Below are 15,677 nucleotides of genomic sequence, written 5' to 3'. Positions count from 1 at the left end.
GCCAGAGAAACAGTGATAAGCTGCTGAAGGAAAGCCCTTTTCATTGCCTGCTAGCAGTGGGTTGTCCCTCATCTTTTCTTTTTGTGTTTGACCTTTGTGTCAAGAATGATTAATCTTTACAGAAACAATCAGCGATTAACAGGAAGTTCACCTAGAGACAGCCTCCACAGAAAGGGAGAATCAAGGACAGGAATTAGCTTTGGTGAATGTTAACATCATGGATGTCTGCTGAAGAAGCCACAGGTGAAGGCCATTTCCATTTTTAATTTACTTAAGCTATAAACCAGACTTCTCCTTGCAGTCACAACAAAGGAATTTTGTGTGTGTGGTTTCATGGGTATTGTCAATGAAACTTTAATTATTGAGAGACCTGGAACTCACGACTTGGAAATACTTGAATAAATAAAAGGTAAGGAATAGAATAGATGGAATTTAACTGACAGACTGATTTGAAGTTTTCCATGAAAATGGTTGTGGGAATGGGTATATATGCCAGGAGAATCATTAGTGTTAGTTAAAGTGAGCAAACTATGTACTGATTAGTAAATGTATATTAATGTAGTAGAATTATTATGTACAGACAGATATTTTCTACACACTGTGTCCTTTTGACATATCAGTGGAGTGCTGCCAGCTTTTTGTCCAGTCAAATAAAGGAACTGGTGTTTTAGTTGAGTTTACAATTAGAGTGACTGCAGTTAGTAGTCACTACTACTGTAGTCTAGTTACACTACTACAGTTAGTAGTCACTACTACTACTATTAGTTACTATCACTACAGTTAGTGACATTACAATTCTCTGGGTAAAGCAGGCTCTGAAAAGCAGAAATACTTCACAACTTTGAGATAAAAATCGCCTCGCTGATTGAACTGTTAATTGCAATTGGAAGTGGTACCATAAATATTCTCTCCAGATGTTTACCTAAAGGAAAGTTTAGTCTTCAGCTCCATGAGCTGTATGTCAAGGTATCAGTGTCTGCTTGGTAAAGGAGGTGTAAATTGGTTCCTGCAAGGCACAGCAGGGAGTATCTGATCTGATAACATCCGGGAATTAGTGAGAAAGGGAGAGATTCTCCAGAAAGATGGAAAGAAAGGAAACCAAGAATGCCAAGAAATGTCTGTATCTGAGCTCTACTGTAATTTGTGGCTGTGCTGAAACCACATGGCAAATTGGTGATGAAGAGAATAAAGAGCAGCCGAGGCAAGCCCAGCCAGGAAGCTGAGTATGGAAGTGCCTGGAAGAGTAAATCAGCCTGATGAGTTTACACAGGCTTGGCTCAGACATGTTCATGGGGGTGCTGCCATGCTTGTGGCTTTGAGCTCAGGTATATGATTCAGTCAGAGGAAAACAGCCTAAATCTAAAGAAATCATCACTATTATGGTTTCAAAATAAGTGTTTTTCTGCTTCAAAACCCCCTACCTACACAGTGCTCAGCAGTCCCTTTTACATGTGCAGCACAAAGAACAACAGCTGCCTATATCAGAACATTTCCACATGAGACTGGGTTTTATCCCTTCCATCGCTTCCACAACTTTTTTCAGTATCTATGTTCTCCCAGGAAAAACAATGAAAACCTTCAAACATTTCCTTTCTCTTTCTCTGAGCATAGACCTTGATGCCAGTGGCACATCAGTGTCTATCTGAGAAAACCACTGTGGTCAGCCTTTCCTTCCCTGCTGGGTAAGTGGTGGCAAGTGTGTGAAGCTTGACAGAATAACTGAATTTACTGTCTGCATAATGATCTTCTCTACTAAGTTGACTACAACAACTTAATAAAAGGTATGCTAATTGATATTGGTTGATCTGTTTCCACGCAGATTTGGTCCTGTATTGGGAAAAAAGCAATTTACAACACTTAATCTCAAGAGGGTAACTTAATACCAGTCTTTCCCTTACCTGCCACTCCCTGTGGATCCTTAGCAAAATGTTCCTTTTGGGTGAGCAGCCTCACTGCTTGTGTTTGCTTTTATTCTTGTGTTTACAGTTATAGGAGAGTTTCACAGTCCTCTGCCACTTCAGAAATCCATCCTTACTTCCCATGATAAACAGCTTCACCTTGCCATTACCAATGCTGGAACTGGATGTTCTGTCGAAGCTGCTCTGCATCCAACTCCTTGGTTCTCTCTTAGAAACTCTTTATTACTCCAGGTGACTTAATCTTAGAAATGCCTCTATGTCTATTGCCATTTTCCACGGTTAAAGTATTAAACTTGAAAGACAAAGCAAATGTTTACAGGACTTCAATTTCATCTGCTCCTTCAATGTGTTATAAAAATATTTCTGGGATTCCTGGACAACACTGGGCATGAAGCATTAACCCTTCATTAATGGTATATTTCATATATACATTACTGTCTTTTCAAGCAAGTCTATATGACAGCAAGCTAAACTGTTCTTCATTTGTTACTCAAGGGAATTGCACCCAGCATCAACATGGGTTTATTGAAGTGTTACGCTTAGGTCTAGAAGCTTGTTGTCAAACAGTGGGATCCCCTCCAGGAGGGTTCTTTACAAACACAACAGTCATGGGTGGTCCCTGGGGCAGGGAGCTCGCAGCTGAGAGCAGAACTGGTGTAGGAGGGCCTCAGGCAAGGAAGAAACAAGGTGCATGTTGTGATGGAGCCAGTGTTTTATGCTTTTAAGGGTGAGTTTAAGAGATCAGAAATCACATGGCTCAAAGCTTTTGAAAAACAGAGACTGAGGGATGGGCATGGTGAAAGGGAGTGAGGTGCAGACTCACGTATTCAAGTGTTCAAAAAGCACTTTTTGTCCTGTGCTTCCAGTTCTGTGTTACTGTTACTTTCTGTTTCTGTTTCTCCAGGGCAGCCCAAGGCAGGGCGTGAGAACAGAGGTGGGGTGGGTCACATCTTTTCATTTGAGCCAGCTGTCTCCTGGTGTTCCTGAATCCAAGAAAAACATCAGGAAAACAGTGGCTTTGGTCATCTCCACCCTTACGCAAAATGCTAAACAAAACCTCCAATAAAACCCCAATGTACACAGACATTTAGGGGATCTCTCCTATCTGTGCAGTCATGCTGCTTTTTTTTTTTACAGCTGCTTTGAACTGCTGAAGTAACTTTTTCATATTGCTGGTTTTTACAGACTAATGATGTGATTTCATACAGAATATCACAGATAGCAGTACTGGCATTCTCTAAGCTGGCAGGTCTGGTTCTTCAGGTTGCCTAGTCCAAGGTTTTGTCCAAAATGTTGTCCAGGTGATGCTGCAGGACACGGGACTCCACTCGGGATGCCTTTTCTGGGGGAAGCCCAGGCACAGAGGGAATCTTGCATAGCAGGCTGTGAACCCTGGGAAGTAAACCCTGGGAAGGCACAGGGTTTACTGTTGCTTTTTAAAAAGTTACTCCCATTGCAACTTTTTATCCTCCCCGCCCTGTCTCGCGGCTCTGGAGGTGGATGCGCAGCCTGGATCTCTCCTCCTGCGCGCAGTGCAAGCCTCCCGGCCGGCGGCTCGGTGGCCGCTCTCCCGGCAGGACGGTTCTGTCCGTGGCCGAAGCACCGTAAATATCCCCGCCAGCGTCCCCGTCAGTGTCCCCGGCCTGTCCCCGCCGTGTCCCGCCCGCGACACCGGGAGCGCCCTGGGGGCGGGGCCTGGTGCGGGGGGCGGGGCCTGTCCCGAGCGCACCAATCAGAGCGCGGCAGCGCGGGCGGGGCACAGGCACGAGACCAAGGCGCCAAACAACCCTTCTTCCTCCCTCGGCCGCGGAACGGCGCTCCCGCATTCCGCTGCCCCAACAGCCAGTCACGGCCGCGAAACGGATGCCCGTCCCGCCCCCGGCGGAAAGAAACCAATGGGAGGCGCAGCTGCTGCAGAGGCTCAGCCAATCAGCGTCTAAACCCATTGAAAAAAAGGAAGAGCGGAGCCCGTTAGCTCCCGCCCGTGACCTGCGGCCGCCCTGGGCGTTCCGGCCGTGCGGGGCGTTCGGGCCGCGCTCGTGGCGATGCTGCCGGGGCCGGCCGCTCCCCTCGGCCGCTCGGGCCCCGCCGGGCCGCTCCTGCCATGACCCGCCCGCTCGGCGAGGGGCTGCCGTCTCCGGTCCCTCCCTTCGCCATGTCCCGCCGCCATGTTTCGCCGGCGGCCGCGGGCAGAGAGGCGGCCCAGAGCTGCAGGTACCGGCGGGGCGCGGGAGAGGGGCGGTCGCCGGGCGGCCAGCCCGCCTAGCGGGACGGCCCGGCCTTTGGCGGCTGCCCGGGGCGGTGTCGGGGCTGAGCTCGGCGGGGGTTACCGGCGGCATCCCCGGAGCCGCCCTGGTGTTCCGGACCCGGCCGGGCCTCCCCGTCGGAACCGGCACGTGGTGCTGCTGCTCCTTGGCCGAAGGGTCTGGCAGCGTCCGGGAGCGTGAGGGGAGCGTCCGGCTGAGTTTTGGCTGGGTTTCCAGCACATCCTTCAGAATCCCGGCTCGGCCCTCCCGGGCACCTGTGGAGCCGAGCGGCTGCAGCGGTTCGGGCCCGGCCCCAGGCCGGTGTCGGTTCGGGCCCGGCCCCAGGCCGGTGTCGGTTCGGGCCCAGTCCCAGGCCGGTGTCGGTTCTGGCCCAGCCGGTAACGGTGCTGCGGGCGCTGCCCAGGGAAAACACCGGCGGTCGGTGACAGTGTCTTTAGACTTGGCAAACTCGTCTGCTAGCTAGAAATCCGAAATCTGCCAGAGATTTGGGTTTTTTCAGAGGTTTTTTCAGTTGTTTCTTGCAGAATGAGACAAGTCATGAAGTTTTCTTGTGCTGTTAGTGGCGCCTTATTTTGTTCAGATCTTCTGTTTTGAGAGCGCTGTTATTTGAATGAAGGGGACAGGGTAAAAGTTCACTTTTTCAATCTAACTGTTTCCCCAAGAAAGTGAAACGAAACTGTGCAATTTCGGTTCTGTTGCAGTTTTCTAAAAGACTGAGTTTTTCTATGTGAGTTTCTGTTTTGGTTGGGCTTGTTCTGGTTTGTTTGTTTGTTTTCATTCTTTCTATAGAGCTTTTCAAGATGTTACAGGAATTTGCTGTCTTGGAAGCTGTTGCTAGTGTTTCCAATACAACCTTTGAAAGTTTTTATCCAGCCAGAGTTAACCAGGAGTGTGGCTGTAAATGCTGACTGCTTTTCCCGAGTGCTCAGGGGGTTGGTTCTTAAAACAAGTGAAAGTGTTTCCTCATTCCTTCTTCCAAGCAGGTTGTGCCCTTAGTTTTGGGAGGCGTGTTGGGTTCAGCTGATGGCTGTGCAGCTTTTTTCTTTTCTTGGGGGAGAGCATCTATTTATGGGTTTTGCAGGTGGTTTTTTTGATTTTTAGTGGTTTGCTGATTCTCAGTACACCCACTAAAGCTACCGTAGAGGATAATGAGATAGCAGATAATCAGCATTGTATTTTTATTTCACCTAGAATACTGGATGCAGATGAGGTCAGTCTCATTCAGGAAAACGTAGTTTAAGGTGGAAGGGTGGTTAAGATTTACCCGAATTATAAAGAAAACAGTTTGAGTGAGGAAACCGACAGGTTGACTTCATTGGCCAAGCAGAGTCAAGGCTGGAAGGTGAAGTGGATGATGATTCATCAGAAATAACACCTGCTGGCATTAAAGAAAATCCGTGGAAATAATTTACAGTATTTTAATTACATAACGTTCACTGAATGGGCATTTAGGTATTGTTCTTTTAAAAAGATAAAGTTATGTTTTCTCTTCAGAAACCAGATGATTACGGAGTTCTTCAAACCAGTTTTAAGTCAAGGTAAATATGTTTTTTTTTTAAGTGGGAGACATTTGTATGAATTTTAATTATGTAAGTGTGCAGAATGATTGTCCAATCTCATTCCATATTGGAGCAGCAATGTAATGAGTATAGCTTACCAAATATGTCCAAATGAGCACATTTAATTTTTTTCTAATAATGTAACTGAAAAAATCAATTTCCTGTTTAAATTAATTTCTTTAAATAGAGATGTAATTATTTCAAATTATGTCTCATGCTTAAGCCAGATTGTTTATAACAACTGAAGCTGCATCACAGGCCATGTGATTCTTTGCATGGCAGCAGCAGAACTGGATGGTTGAGTTAATTAATTTTGGATTGCGTGTGAGAGAGAGAGAAATTACCAAGGAATATACTATAGCAAGGTTTGTTGTTTTGGTTTTTTTTTTTATTCCAATATAGTTTTTGTGAATAATTGGTCTTTTCTTTTCTCTTCTGGACCATGGCCATAAAGAGAGAACTGTGCTGTCCTCACCAGACAAAGGAAATGTAAAAGATGAAGGAATGGGACGGTCAGTTTTACGCACTGAAGGTTTTGACAGGAATTCGTCTTCTCCAAAGAAGGTCAGAAGAAAAAAGATGCCAGACCAAACACCAAATATGTCCTGTGATAGGTGTCTTTTGGAAAAGAGTTGAGGAAAAGGACAGTGTAAACATGTGAGAGAATTGCAGAGTGTGCAGGGCCCTGGGTTTGTTGTTCATACCCAAAAGTGGTGATTCAGAAACTCCTCGTTACCGCAGGGTCTCAGATAAGTTCCTTGACCAAAAAGGAAGAGACTGCCTAGCCAGAGCAGGGAAGAAATGAGAAATGTCTGGGTGTAAGGAGAGCACCATTGTCTTATGGAAATAGTTGGGAAGAGAAGAATGACTGTATGGATCTCACAGACTCTGACAGATGGGTGTCACCTCCACCGGCTGATGTTTGGAAAGCTGGGGCTGGAAATGATGGCACTATGAGAGCCACATCTCTGAGCTCAAGCCACATTTCCCCACTGCCCTGCTCTCCTACTGATTCTGCTTTTAGGTTGTCACTGGAAGCTCTTTGCAGAGAAAGGGAATGGGAGAAGCAGAAACTGAAATAATCTAAGCCACATCCTGTAAAGCCATTTGAAGGAACAAGTGTTTTACATCAGGTGTTTCTAAAAGAGTTAACAAAGGTGGAAATCACTGACCCATTGTGCATATGAATTTTTAAATTTTTAGGGTTTTTTTAAATTTTACATGGTAGGATCAGGTTCTTGGTGCTGCCTTTTTAAAATGTAACAGAAGTTTGTTCTTTTGCTATTCCTTTGTAAGTTTTAGCTCATGCTTGGGTAAGCTGATTCTTAATCATTTTACAAACAGTGAAGAATCCTGTTTTAAAAGCAGGGGAGATATTCTGGTCTGGATGCAAACATGGAAATGCAATAGAAGTTGTAACTTGAAGCTGTATTTTGTAGAAAAAGCTGCCTTTATCTTAAATGTCTTATAATCTTGTGTTTTCTTACAATGGGGCTTAGGGAGCAGACTGGCAAATTTCTGCTATTTAGAGGTTGCAGTTAATAGCAGTTCAGATTTATGCATTTAGGCCACAGTTTTCTAGATAGTGATGCGAGTGGTCCTATTAAAAATGTAGTATTTAATTACAGGTCACTTTTAATCTGAAGAAAAAAGATGTGATTTGGTTTTTGGAGAGATCTTTGCAGCTATGTTTTAAATTTGCCTTGAAATGAGGTCTATTAACATATTTCTGGGCATGTGTGTAAATAAGTCTGTGCTGGATTCAACACTGGTTTTAAAAAGTATACAATTGACTTTTTTTTTTTCTCCCTCTGTCTTTATTTTTAGGGGAATGGGTGTCCTGTAAGAAAAAAACTGCCTTTTGGTTCAAGGGAGCTTGCCTCAGGTATAAGCATTGCTGTTAATATAGGATTAATTAATCAAATTAATCACTTCATATCTCTTTTTAATGGCTTTTTTTCTATGAAATTGTTTTCTATTTTACTAAAACAATAATTGCTTATGAAAAGTCTATGTTATTTCTAATATATGGCAAGCTTGAAGAGTTTTAAAAGTACTTTAGGATTTTAGTGTAAAACACAGTGAATGTAACTTAATTAGAATTTATGATATTCCGTTGTCTTAAAACCTTGATCTCAGATTATTTTTATAGTTTCTCTTGCACTTTGGATAATCCACATTTTCTGTGGTGGTTAATAAATTGTGCCTTTCAGCTTAATCCAGAAAGACTATTCTTGTTGACCCAACCACTAAAATTGAGCTGGTATTTTTGTTGCTTTTTGACCTTTTTAAGCACATAATTTTGCTCTATGGGTGGTAGAATGGAATCTAAAAAGCTTGAGGTAGGTCAGTAGGAATATAAACTTTAAAAAGAAATAAAAGGAGGTCTGTGGCTGTGGAAACCCATCAGACTATTTGCTGCTGTAGCCCTAGTTGACTTAAAAACAGAAGCTAGTTTTTTAAATTGAAAGCTGTTTGATTTCTTAAAGCTGTGATTGTTACTATTTTGGTTTTTTTAAACATGATGACTGTGTTTTATTTTTTTTCTCCAACACTTCACAGATGACCCATCTCAGCCAAGGCTAATGCAGGTTTTAGAACATGAGGCATCTTCTTTTAGAACATCATCTGAGATGACCACTGGTGCACCAAAGAGCCCAGCTGTTTCTTCACACTTCCTTAAGGTGCCCTTTGGGCTGTCCAAACCAAGAGACTCTCCTGGGAAAAGAAAACACTCTGCCATGAGTGTGGACATAGATTGTTCAGATCAATCTGAAGTGGATGACCCTGCTTTTAGTAGATCATCTTCAAAATGCAAATATAGGAGATGTGACTTTGTAAAAAATATATTTTTAAAGTCTCCTCATGATGATGTTCTTCAACTCAAGGAGCCTGCTGCCCTGTCGAGACATGATTTGACTCTTTCAGAGGAATTCCTCAACTCAAGCAATGAAAAGGAGAAAAATAATTACTCCACTGTAGGTTTGTCATCTTCATATTCTGCACGCAGTCCTGCTAAAAATAACCACATTTCTGTCGTGGATACCAAAGAGAATCAATTGCAGCTGGCTAACTCATGCTTTTTCTTGGAAAAGTCCCTTCCTTTTTCTCAGGAAAAAAGTACTGTGTTGCCTTCTCCCCACCACTTAACACAAACAAAAGGCATGAAATCCCCTCTCCAGGCTGCTGGCTTATCTCAGGTATTGGATGTTAGGAAAGAGCAAGACAAAAGACCAGAAAGACATGAATGGAATAAAGGATACAGTATTCAACCCAGCAACAGTTTTTCAAATACAATCCACGAGATTTCCGAAAATACTCCTGATTCTTGTAGAATGGAAATCTCTGGAAAACTTGGACTGTCCCCAGAGACTGGCAAAAGTGTTCCCCCTTCACTGCCTTTGAAAGAGTCTTTAACGGACAGCAGCCACGAGTCTTCACAATCCTCAGGAGAACTAGAAGTTAAAAGGAACTTTACACACAAGTCCAAGCTGAACAGAAAATGGCAAAGCAGCTCTGAGAGTGAAGATGACGTTTTGGAATGCATTCTAGATGATGATGATGACGATGATGAAGTATTAATGCCACTGCAAAAAATTCTCAGTTCAAGTGTCAAACCACAGGCAAAAACCCCAGAAGACTCTTTTGACAGTGTTTCTCAGGACACTGTAACTCCATTACTGAAGCTTCATGTAAGTTGGCTAAAAACCAAAAAAGCACATTCTTTCAAGTGTTATTTTATGGATGTTACTTGCAAGAAAAGTAATATAGATTTTAGCACAGTGCAAGGTGCAGGTAGTGCTAAGTTATTACCCCATATTTCAAATTTTAGGAGAATGAAATTTTATATAGTAGGTATATACCACCAAAACACAGACAGAGGCCCAGGTGAATGGAGACGTCTCATACTCAAAAATCAAATTGCCTCCAACCTCACCTGTTCCGTCTGGCACATACAGACAGCAACTTGTTCAGGTGTGCTAGAGAACTAATTTCTGCTATTTGGCTCAGTTTTAAATAACAAGCTGCTCCAGCAGCTGAGATGTCCACTAGTCTTCTAGGACCTTATTCCACAACCATGCAGGGCACAAATCATGACTGTGTCTTCTACAAAAGACTCAGTAGACTTGTAGACTCAGTCAAGTTTTTGTCTAAGTGGTGCCGGTAGAACTGTTGCTAACAGCAGTCAGGGTGTGTGTCACTGATTAGTAATAGTTACTTTAATATTAGTCAAGAATGTATTCTGCACCAACACTCAGCCACCTCTTGCTGATTCTCATTACACCCACTAAAGCTACAGTGGAGTGTAATGAGATAGCAGATAATCAGCTTTGTTATGTTGTATTTTTATATGATTTTCTCCCTTATTCATAATGCATGATAATTCAGAATTATTTGCCTGTAAAACTGCTTACTTGGCTTAAGGGTCCTGTTGTGCTCTACATTTACAGTGTAGTTGGAGCAGGGATGTGCTTGTTACTGTGTTTGTCCTGGGAATGGATGAAAGACAGTTTGTGCAGCCAGATTGATTTAGCTCTATGTCTTCTGGTTGTTTTTAGGAGTTCTGTTTTTGCTTTCCCCCTTTAAAGTTAGGAGGCTACGTTTAGAAGATGTGTGCAGTCTAATGCTTTTGTTTTCCTAGTTAGGTAAGATTTTTATGAGCCGAATTTAACTGGAGGAAATGGATGTAGACATTCAGAGATCTGTGTGCTAGACTCCAGTCATATATCCCTGACACAGTCTGTGATTGTCAGAGATCTGCATATGAGTAAGTGTGGTGTTTTCTTTGAGGTTGTATTTCATGGAAATTGGAAGTATTTTAGGATTTCAAAAAGCTGAATGAATTCCCATCACAAGGGATAGATGACTTCTTTGAATCCCTGTGTACAGGATATTATAGTGATAAATTGGTCTGTGTTTTTAAAAAATAGCTCATTTGTTCAGTAAGACCTTTTCAAATAAGTAGTGATTTTGAAGTTTTATTGTAAAATCATGTTTTAATAGGGAAGGTCCTGCATTAGTGTGACATTCCTGACAGTTGGTACAGGTTGGAAATGGCTGTATTTAAACAAAGAGATTTCATACTGAGCCTGGCTGGGTTGGAATTAGTTTTCTTTATAACAGCTGTTTGGTGCTGTGTGTTTCAGACAAAACCAGTGTTGATGATAGACCAGTCTTCCACCTATTGTGGAGCAGTACTTGCCCAGCATCAAGGCTTTGTCTTCTTCCCATGCTGCCCCCATAGAGCAGACAAAAAGCTGGAAGGGAACAGGGCCTGGAAACCAGACCCTGGATGACCAAAGGAATATATTCCATGCAACATGATGTTATGCTCAGCAATCAAAGAACCATGTGAGGGGAGTTGGTCTGGCGTGTCACCATTGCTCTGAGTGTAGCTGGGCATCCTTCTGCTTGTCAGAGGTGCTGAGTGACTGCCTTTGAATTGCTTTTTCTTTTCTTGCTTATGCCTTTTCCCCTATAAACCTGTTGTTATCTTAACCCATGAATTCTCTTGTCTTTGCTTTTCTTGCTTTTCTTTTCACTGCTCTGCACCTCTGGCTGGGGAAGTGACCAAGCTGTGTGGTGCTCAGCTGCTGGCTGGGGTCAGCCCGTCACTAGTTTCTAGAGTGGAAAACAAACAGCAGAATACCTGTATGAATTCTTTCTTCTGCCTCCCCCTTTCCTCATGCTTTTCAATTTCTGATAGGGTTATTTGTTGACTGAGTTACTATCTCCATGGGCAGATGTTGAGCAGCTATAATTATTTAATCTGTTCTTACAGTTCTGTAATCAAGAGTGTTACAGATCAGGCTTGTGTGGTTTCATAGGTATTTCACAATCTCAGCCAACATGACTACCTCATTAATGGTTAAGCCTGATAAACACATGCAGCCTAGATCAAATGCTTGTGGGACATGTGTGTGGCTGGCCTGTTCCTGATATTATTAATGGCCAACTAAGAAAAAACAGTTAAGAACTGTCCCAACACTTCCATGACCATGATTTTCGCATATACCCGCATTCTTCTCTTGTAAGAAAAAGCATTTGTGTACATTGGAATAAAGTTTTGATTCCTCAGTTCTTCAACAGCTACTTGACACATAAACTAAGAAGTCTTCAGCTTTCCTACTAAATTTCCCACACAAAGACATGCTGCTTGTTACATTTAGAAGGTGACTGATACCAGGGTGGTGTCAGAAGAGCTGTGCTTGCCCAAAGAATGGAATCATGGCCATAAAAGATTTCAAATCTGTTGTCTGCTACAAGCTGAATAAAAGACTGGCTACTGAAAGACAAGCCACTAGCAAAATTTGTTAAAACTTTGGGTGTTGTTCTATTTATTAGCTCCTTAATTTGATTTTGTGTTGGGATTTTGATTGGAAGTTTTGTTTTGTTTGGTTAATTTGAAGGTGATTTAGCAGACACTGCAATTTTGTCCTCAAGGGACTCTGAAAATAAAAAAAAATGAGAAATTTTTGGAGGCTCTTGTCTCATGCACAAGGATGGGGATTCCTAGGGTCTCAGTGGATGATAACAACAGTAAAGTTGTGAGGTAAAAGGCTTCTGATGGTAATGCTCTCTGTGAAGGCTAGCTGAAGGTCAGCCCCAGATATGCAGAGACTTGCTTCACTGTTCAGATCCACTGTGAGGCACTTATATCTAAATTAGTCATTGACAGAGATTTGACCATGATGTAAAATTGTCAAGGACTGAGAAACCTAATCTGATAATCATCTTGTTTTGCAGGGTCTCCTTTAGGTTTATATCTGCATGTAAAATATTAAAATTGGAAGAGGTTTCTATTTTGATTATTGTCTAATAATGCATTGATGGCTTTTGGTATTTTTTTAAATCCCTTACTATTTCATTTACAGCTTTCTAAGACTCCTGTTTTAAGCAAGGTGTCATATGTGAACAGCTTAGATCACCTCTTGAAGGAGAAAGAAGAATCTAGAAGGTTTGTTTCTTAAAGCTGGTTTGAAAAACCAGGGTGGGATGGTGTTGTAGAAGCTTGGATTTGCCTTTTCTCCCCAGAACTGATAAAGTTTGATTAGCAACAAGCTAAACTTTGCCCACTGATGCCACCAACATGCAACTGAACTGACAGGACCTATGAGTGTTGCTTAAATGTTAAAAGCTGAATGACAGGCTCCTTCCAAGCAACAAGAATGATTTGTGATGCATCTGTTTACCCCTGAAGAGCCAGGCTAAATTTACTGATGCCTTTGTTTTAGGTCACTGAGCCAGCTAGCAGCTGCTGGTCAGGCATGAAATACAAATATTTATGTAGACTGACTATACTAGTTTTTTCAAAGACATTTGTTGCTCAGTATTGGTTGACAAATTTTGCAGACTGTTGGTGTCTAAGTAGTTACACAGGTCAGTGAACAGAACTAATGAGTATTCTTACAAGAGATATTTTGGGTAGGAAGTGAAATGTGGTTTATGAGTTAATGGCAAGTGGTGGTGATGGGTATATGTGTTTAACTGCTTTTGTGATGAACTGTTCTGATTAAAGAATTTGACCCTGGTAACTGTGGACTGACTGCTCATGGAGTAGCAGATATTCCTGTAACTAATAGTGTTTAATGATTAAATGGTGCTTAGAAAAAAGAAAACATTCAGCCACAAGATTGAAAGTTTTGTGCAATTACAAAAACTTTATCAGAAGTTGGTTGAGTATTTGTGCCTGACAAACCAGTGATTGATTGTGCTGTTGGAAGTTCATTAGGTTTTGGGAAACATTCACTTTGTGTCTTGGAATAGCAAGAGCCTTGGGTTTTACACAGATGCAATGTCTCACATAGTTTTGCCATGTGTAACTGGCTCCTCACTCCAGGGTTCACGTTCAGAGCTTGGATTTTGTTGATTTTGTTGTAAATATTAAATGGTGATAATATGCTCTGCTGCTGCTGTTATTTCAGGTTAGAGGAAATAGAGAAACAGTTACAGGAAGACATAGAAAGAGAGGACAATGCTTCAGATGGAGAAAATGAGGACAATGCCAGTGGAGATGATCTCTCGGAAGAAAACAGGTCCTTGCAGCTCCAAAACCAATTACATCTTGATCTCTGCTTTTCTAGCCTTTTTTTCCCCACACCTCTCGCTGTTTCCAACAATTGCTTATATGTTTAATGAGAACCATTTTAAAATCTCTTGGGGTTGAGTGGATTTCCTTGGGTGCAACTGTATTCTAACAATTCAGCTTTCACATAAGACCAATGTGTTCATCACCTGCAAATAACATTCTCAACCAGCAAATAGCTTTTCAGTGTTTGAATTGATAAAAGCAACTTTGATTTTTACAGGGCATTTATAAAGAGGTATTCAGTAGTAACTTATGTCATACCTGACAAACACCCTGGAGAAGATTTATTTGATTTATCAGCTGCTGGGAAAATCTTCACTCAACATAACCTTGACTTGAGGAATTTTCACTTCATCCCTCAAAATCGTATAGAATACCTGCTTCTTAAGTAAGAATATGCTCTTCACTTTGTTGTATTTACTTTCACAATTTTCTTTTTATTTTTAGCAGTTTTAAGGTACTGTTTAATTTTTCCATGCAGATGAGCTCTGTCTTGGTAAATAGGCAAGATTGACTCCCTTTCCCTGGAATTTTCCTTTTCGGGTTAGCTTTACAGAACAGTAAATTGTAATTTGAAGCTTCCTTCTTTCCTCCTCTGGAATTCTTGAAAAACCTCTTAAATGAGACATGAGGAAAAACAGCTGTTCTGGCCTCTACCACATTGGGCTGTCATCGATAACCTCACCCAGTTTGTGGGAGACAAATGCAGAAGTGAAACATTCTAATGAACATGAACTTAACTATCTGCAGACTGAAGGACCTTTGTGGTTACCTATTTGTGACCTTCTAGTGTTACATTATGTCTGCTGAGAGATTTTTGGTGCTTCCCTCCTGGATGAGCCTGGCACTTGAGGCTCCATCTAATGAGAATTGCAGAAGGTCAGGGTGTCTGACATCTGTTAGGTTCAGTCACTGGGCCACCAGCATGTCTGTGTGTACATAAACAACTCCTCTGTGACCCACAGGCATTTCTGCTCTGCATGTATGAGGTTCTCACTACAAATAGCTGGGCAAATACTTGCCTAGTGCCACAAGTTAAATCCTGAAAATTTCTGGTTATTTCATTTGGTATTTTATTCCAAACATGCATCACAGGAACTGAGAGAATTCAGTTTAAGAATTACTCTTAAAGGATTTTATATACGTGTGCATGTGCAGTTGTGGATGTGAAGAGGAGGAGAATGATTTTTTTATCTCTTGAGGAAGTGTTGTTTGTGATACACTCCCTTGGCTTCAGGATTTTCTATTAATATGTTTTGGAGATCACAAGGGTATGAGCTTCAAAAGCATCTTGTAAATCAGTGACTGGAGGAATGAGAATTAAACGGATCATCCCCTGCAGAAGGCAATTATGATTTAATTGCTTATGTGTGCAGCCCAGTTGGCACATACTGGCTGCCCAGTTGGCACATGGAGGTCTCGCCAGTCAGGCAGGTAGAGGGTATATGTAGGAGTTAGGACGCAGATCTCTTGACAGAGTTATCTGATTTAGTAGATAGAGTGGAGACTAAAGAAGGCTATGTGGGAAGTTGGATATCTTTAATTCAGCCAATTGTGACATCCTTAACTTTCTAAAGAAGACTCATAGAATATCTTGCGTTGGAAGGGACCCACAAGGCTCATCCAGTCCAACTCTTAAGTGAGTGGTCTGTATGGGATTTGAGCCTGTCAAGCTGGTGTTATCAGCACCCTGCTCTGACCAACTGACCTTATCCCAGTGACCAAATCTACAATAATTCAGTAATAGCAATGACACACTTTCTGTTCTTCCAACAGCTACTGTTTGCACCCCAAAAATTTGCACAGTGAGATTAGGCTGGGATTTTAATTGCATTAGTTTACC

General features: G+C 42.0%; 2 protein-coding genes across 3 annotated transcripts in view; both read left to right on the top strand.

Annotated features, from left to right (window-relative positions):
• Positions 1-15,677, top strand: part of SEMA4G (semaphorin 4G) — a 129,819-nt gene that overhangs the window by 68,028 nt on the left and 46,114 nt on the right. The window lies entirely within an intron of this gene.
• SLF2 (SMC5-SMC6 complex localization factor 2) overlaps positions 163-15,677 on the top strand; it is a 29,778-nt gene continuing 14,263 nt past the window's right edge. The window contains exons 1-8 of one of the 2 annotated variants that reach the window (XM_083866600.1): positions 163-1,682; positions 5,681-5,724; positions 6,200-6,309; positions 7,573-7,630; positions 8,308-9,437; positions 12,621-12,703; positions 13,671-13,781; positions 14,055-14,222. In XM_083866600.1, coding sequence (XP_083722726.1) covers positions 1,618-1,682; positions 5,681-5,724; positions 6,200-6,309; positions 7,573-7,630; positions 8,308-9,437; positions 12,621-12,703; positions 13,671-13,781; positions 14,055-14,222 — 1,769 coding nt within the window. In that variant the 5' untranslated portion in view covers positions 163-1,617. Of the gene's footprint in view, positions 1,683-3,981; positions 4,134-5,680; positions 5,725-6,199; positions 6,310-7,572; positions 7,631-8,307; positions 9,438-12,620; positions 12,704-13,670; positions 13,782-14,054; positions 14,223-15,677 lie in introns of those variants that run through there. The other variant, XM_083866599.1, reaches the window with a different exon arrangement.

The sequence above is a fragment of the Zosterops lateralis genome, assembly GCF_965231275.1.
Source record: "Zosterops lateralis genome assembly, chromosome: 8".
NCBI classification, from domain to species: Eukaryota; Metazoa; Chordata; class Aves; order Passeriformes; family Zosteropidae; genus Zosterops; species Zosterops lateralis.
This window is presented reverse-complemented; position numbering and strand designations above follow the sequence as displayed.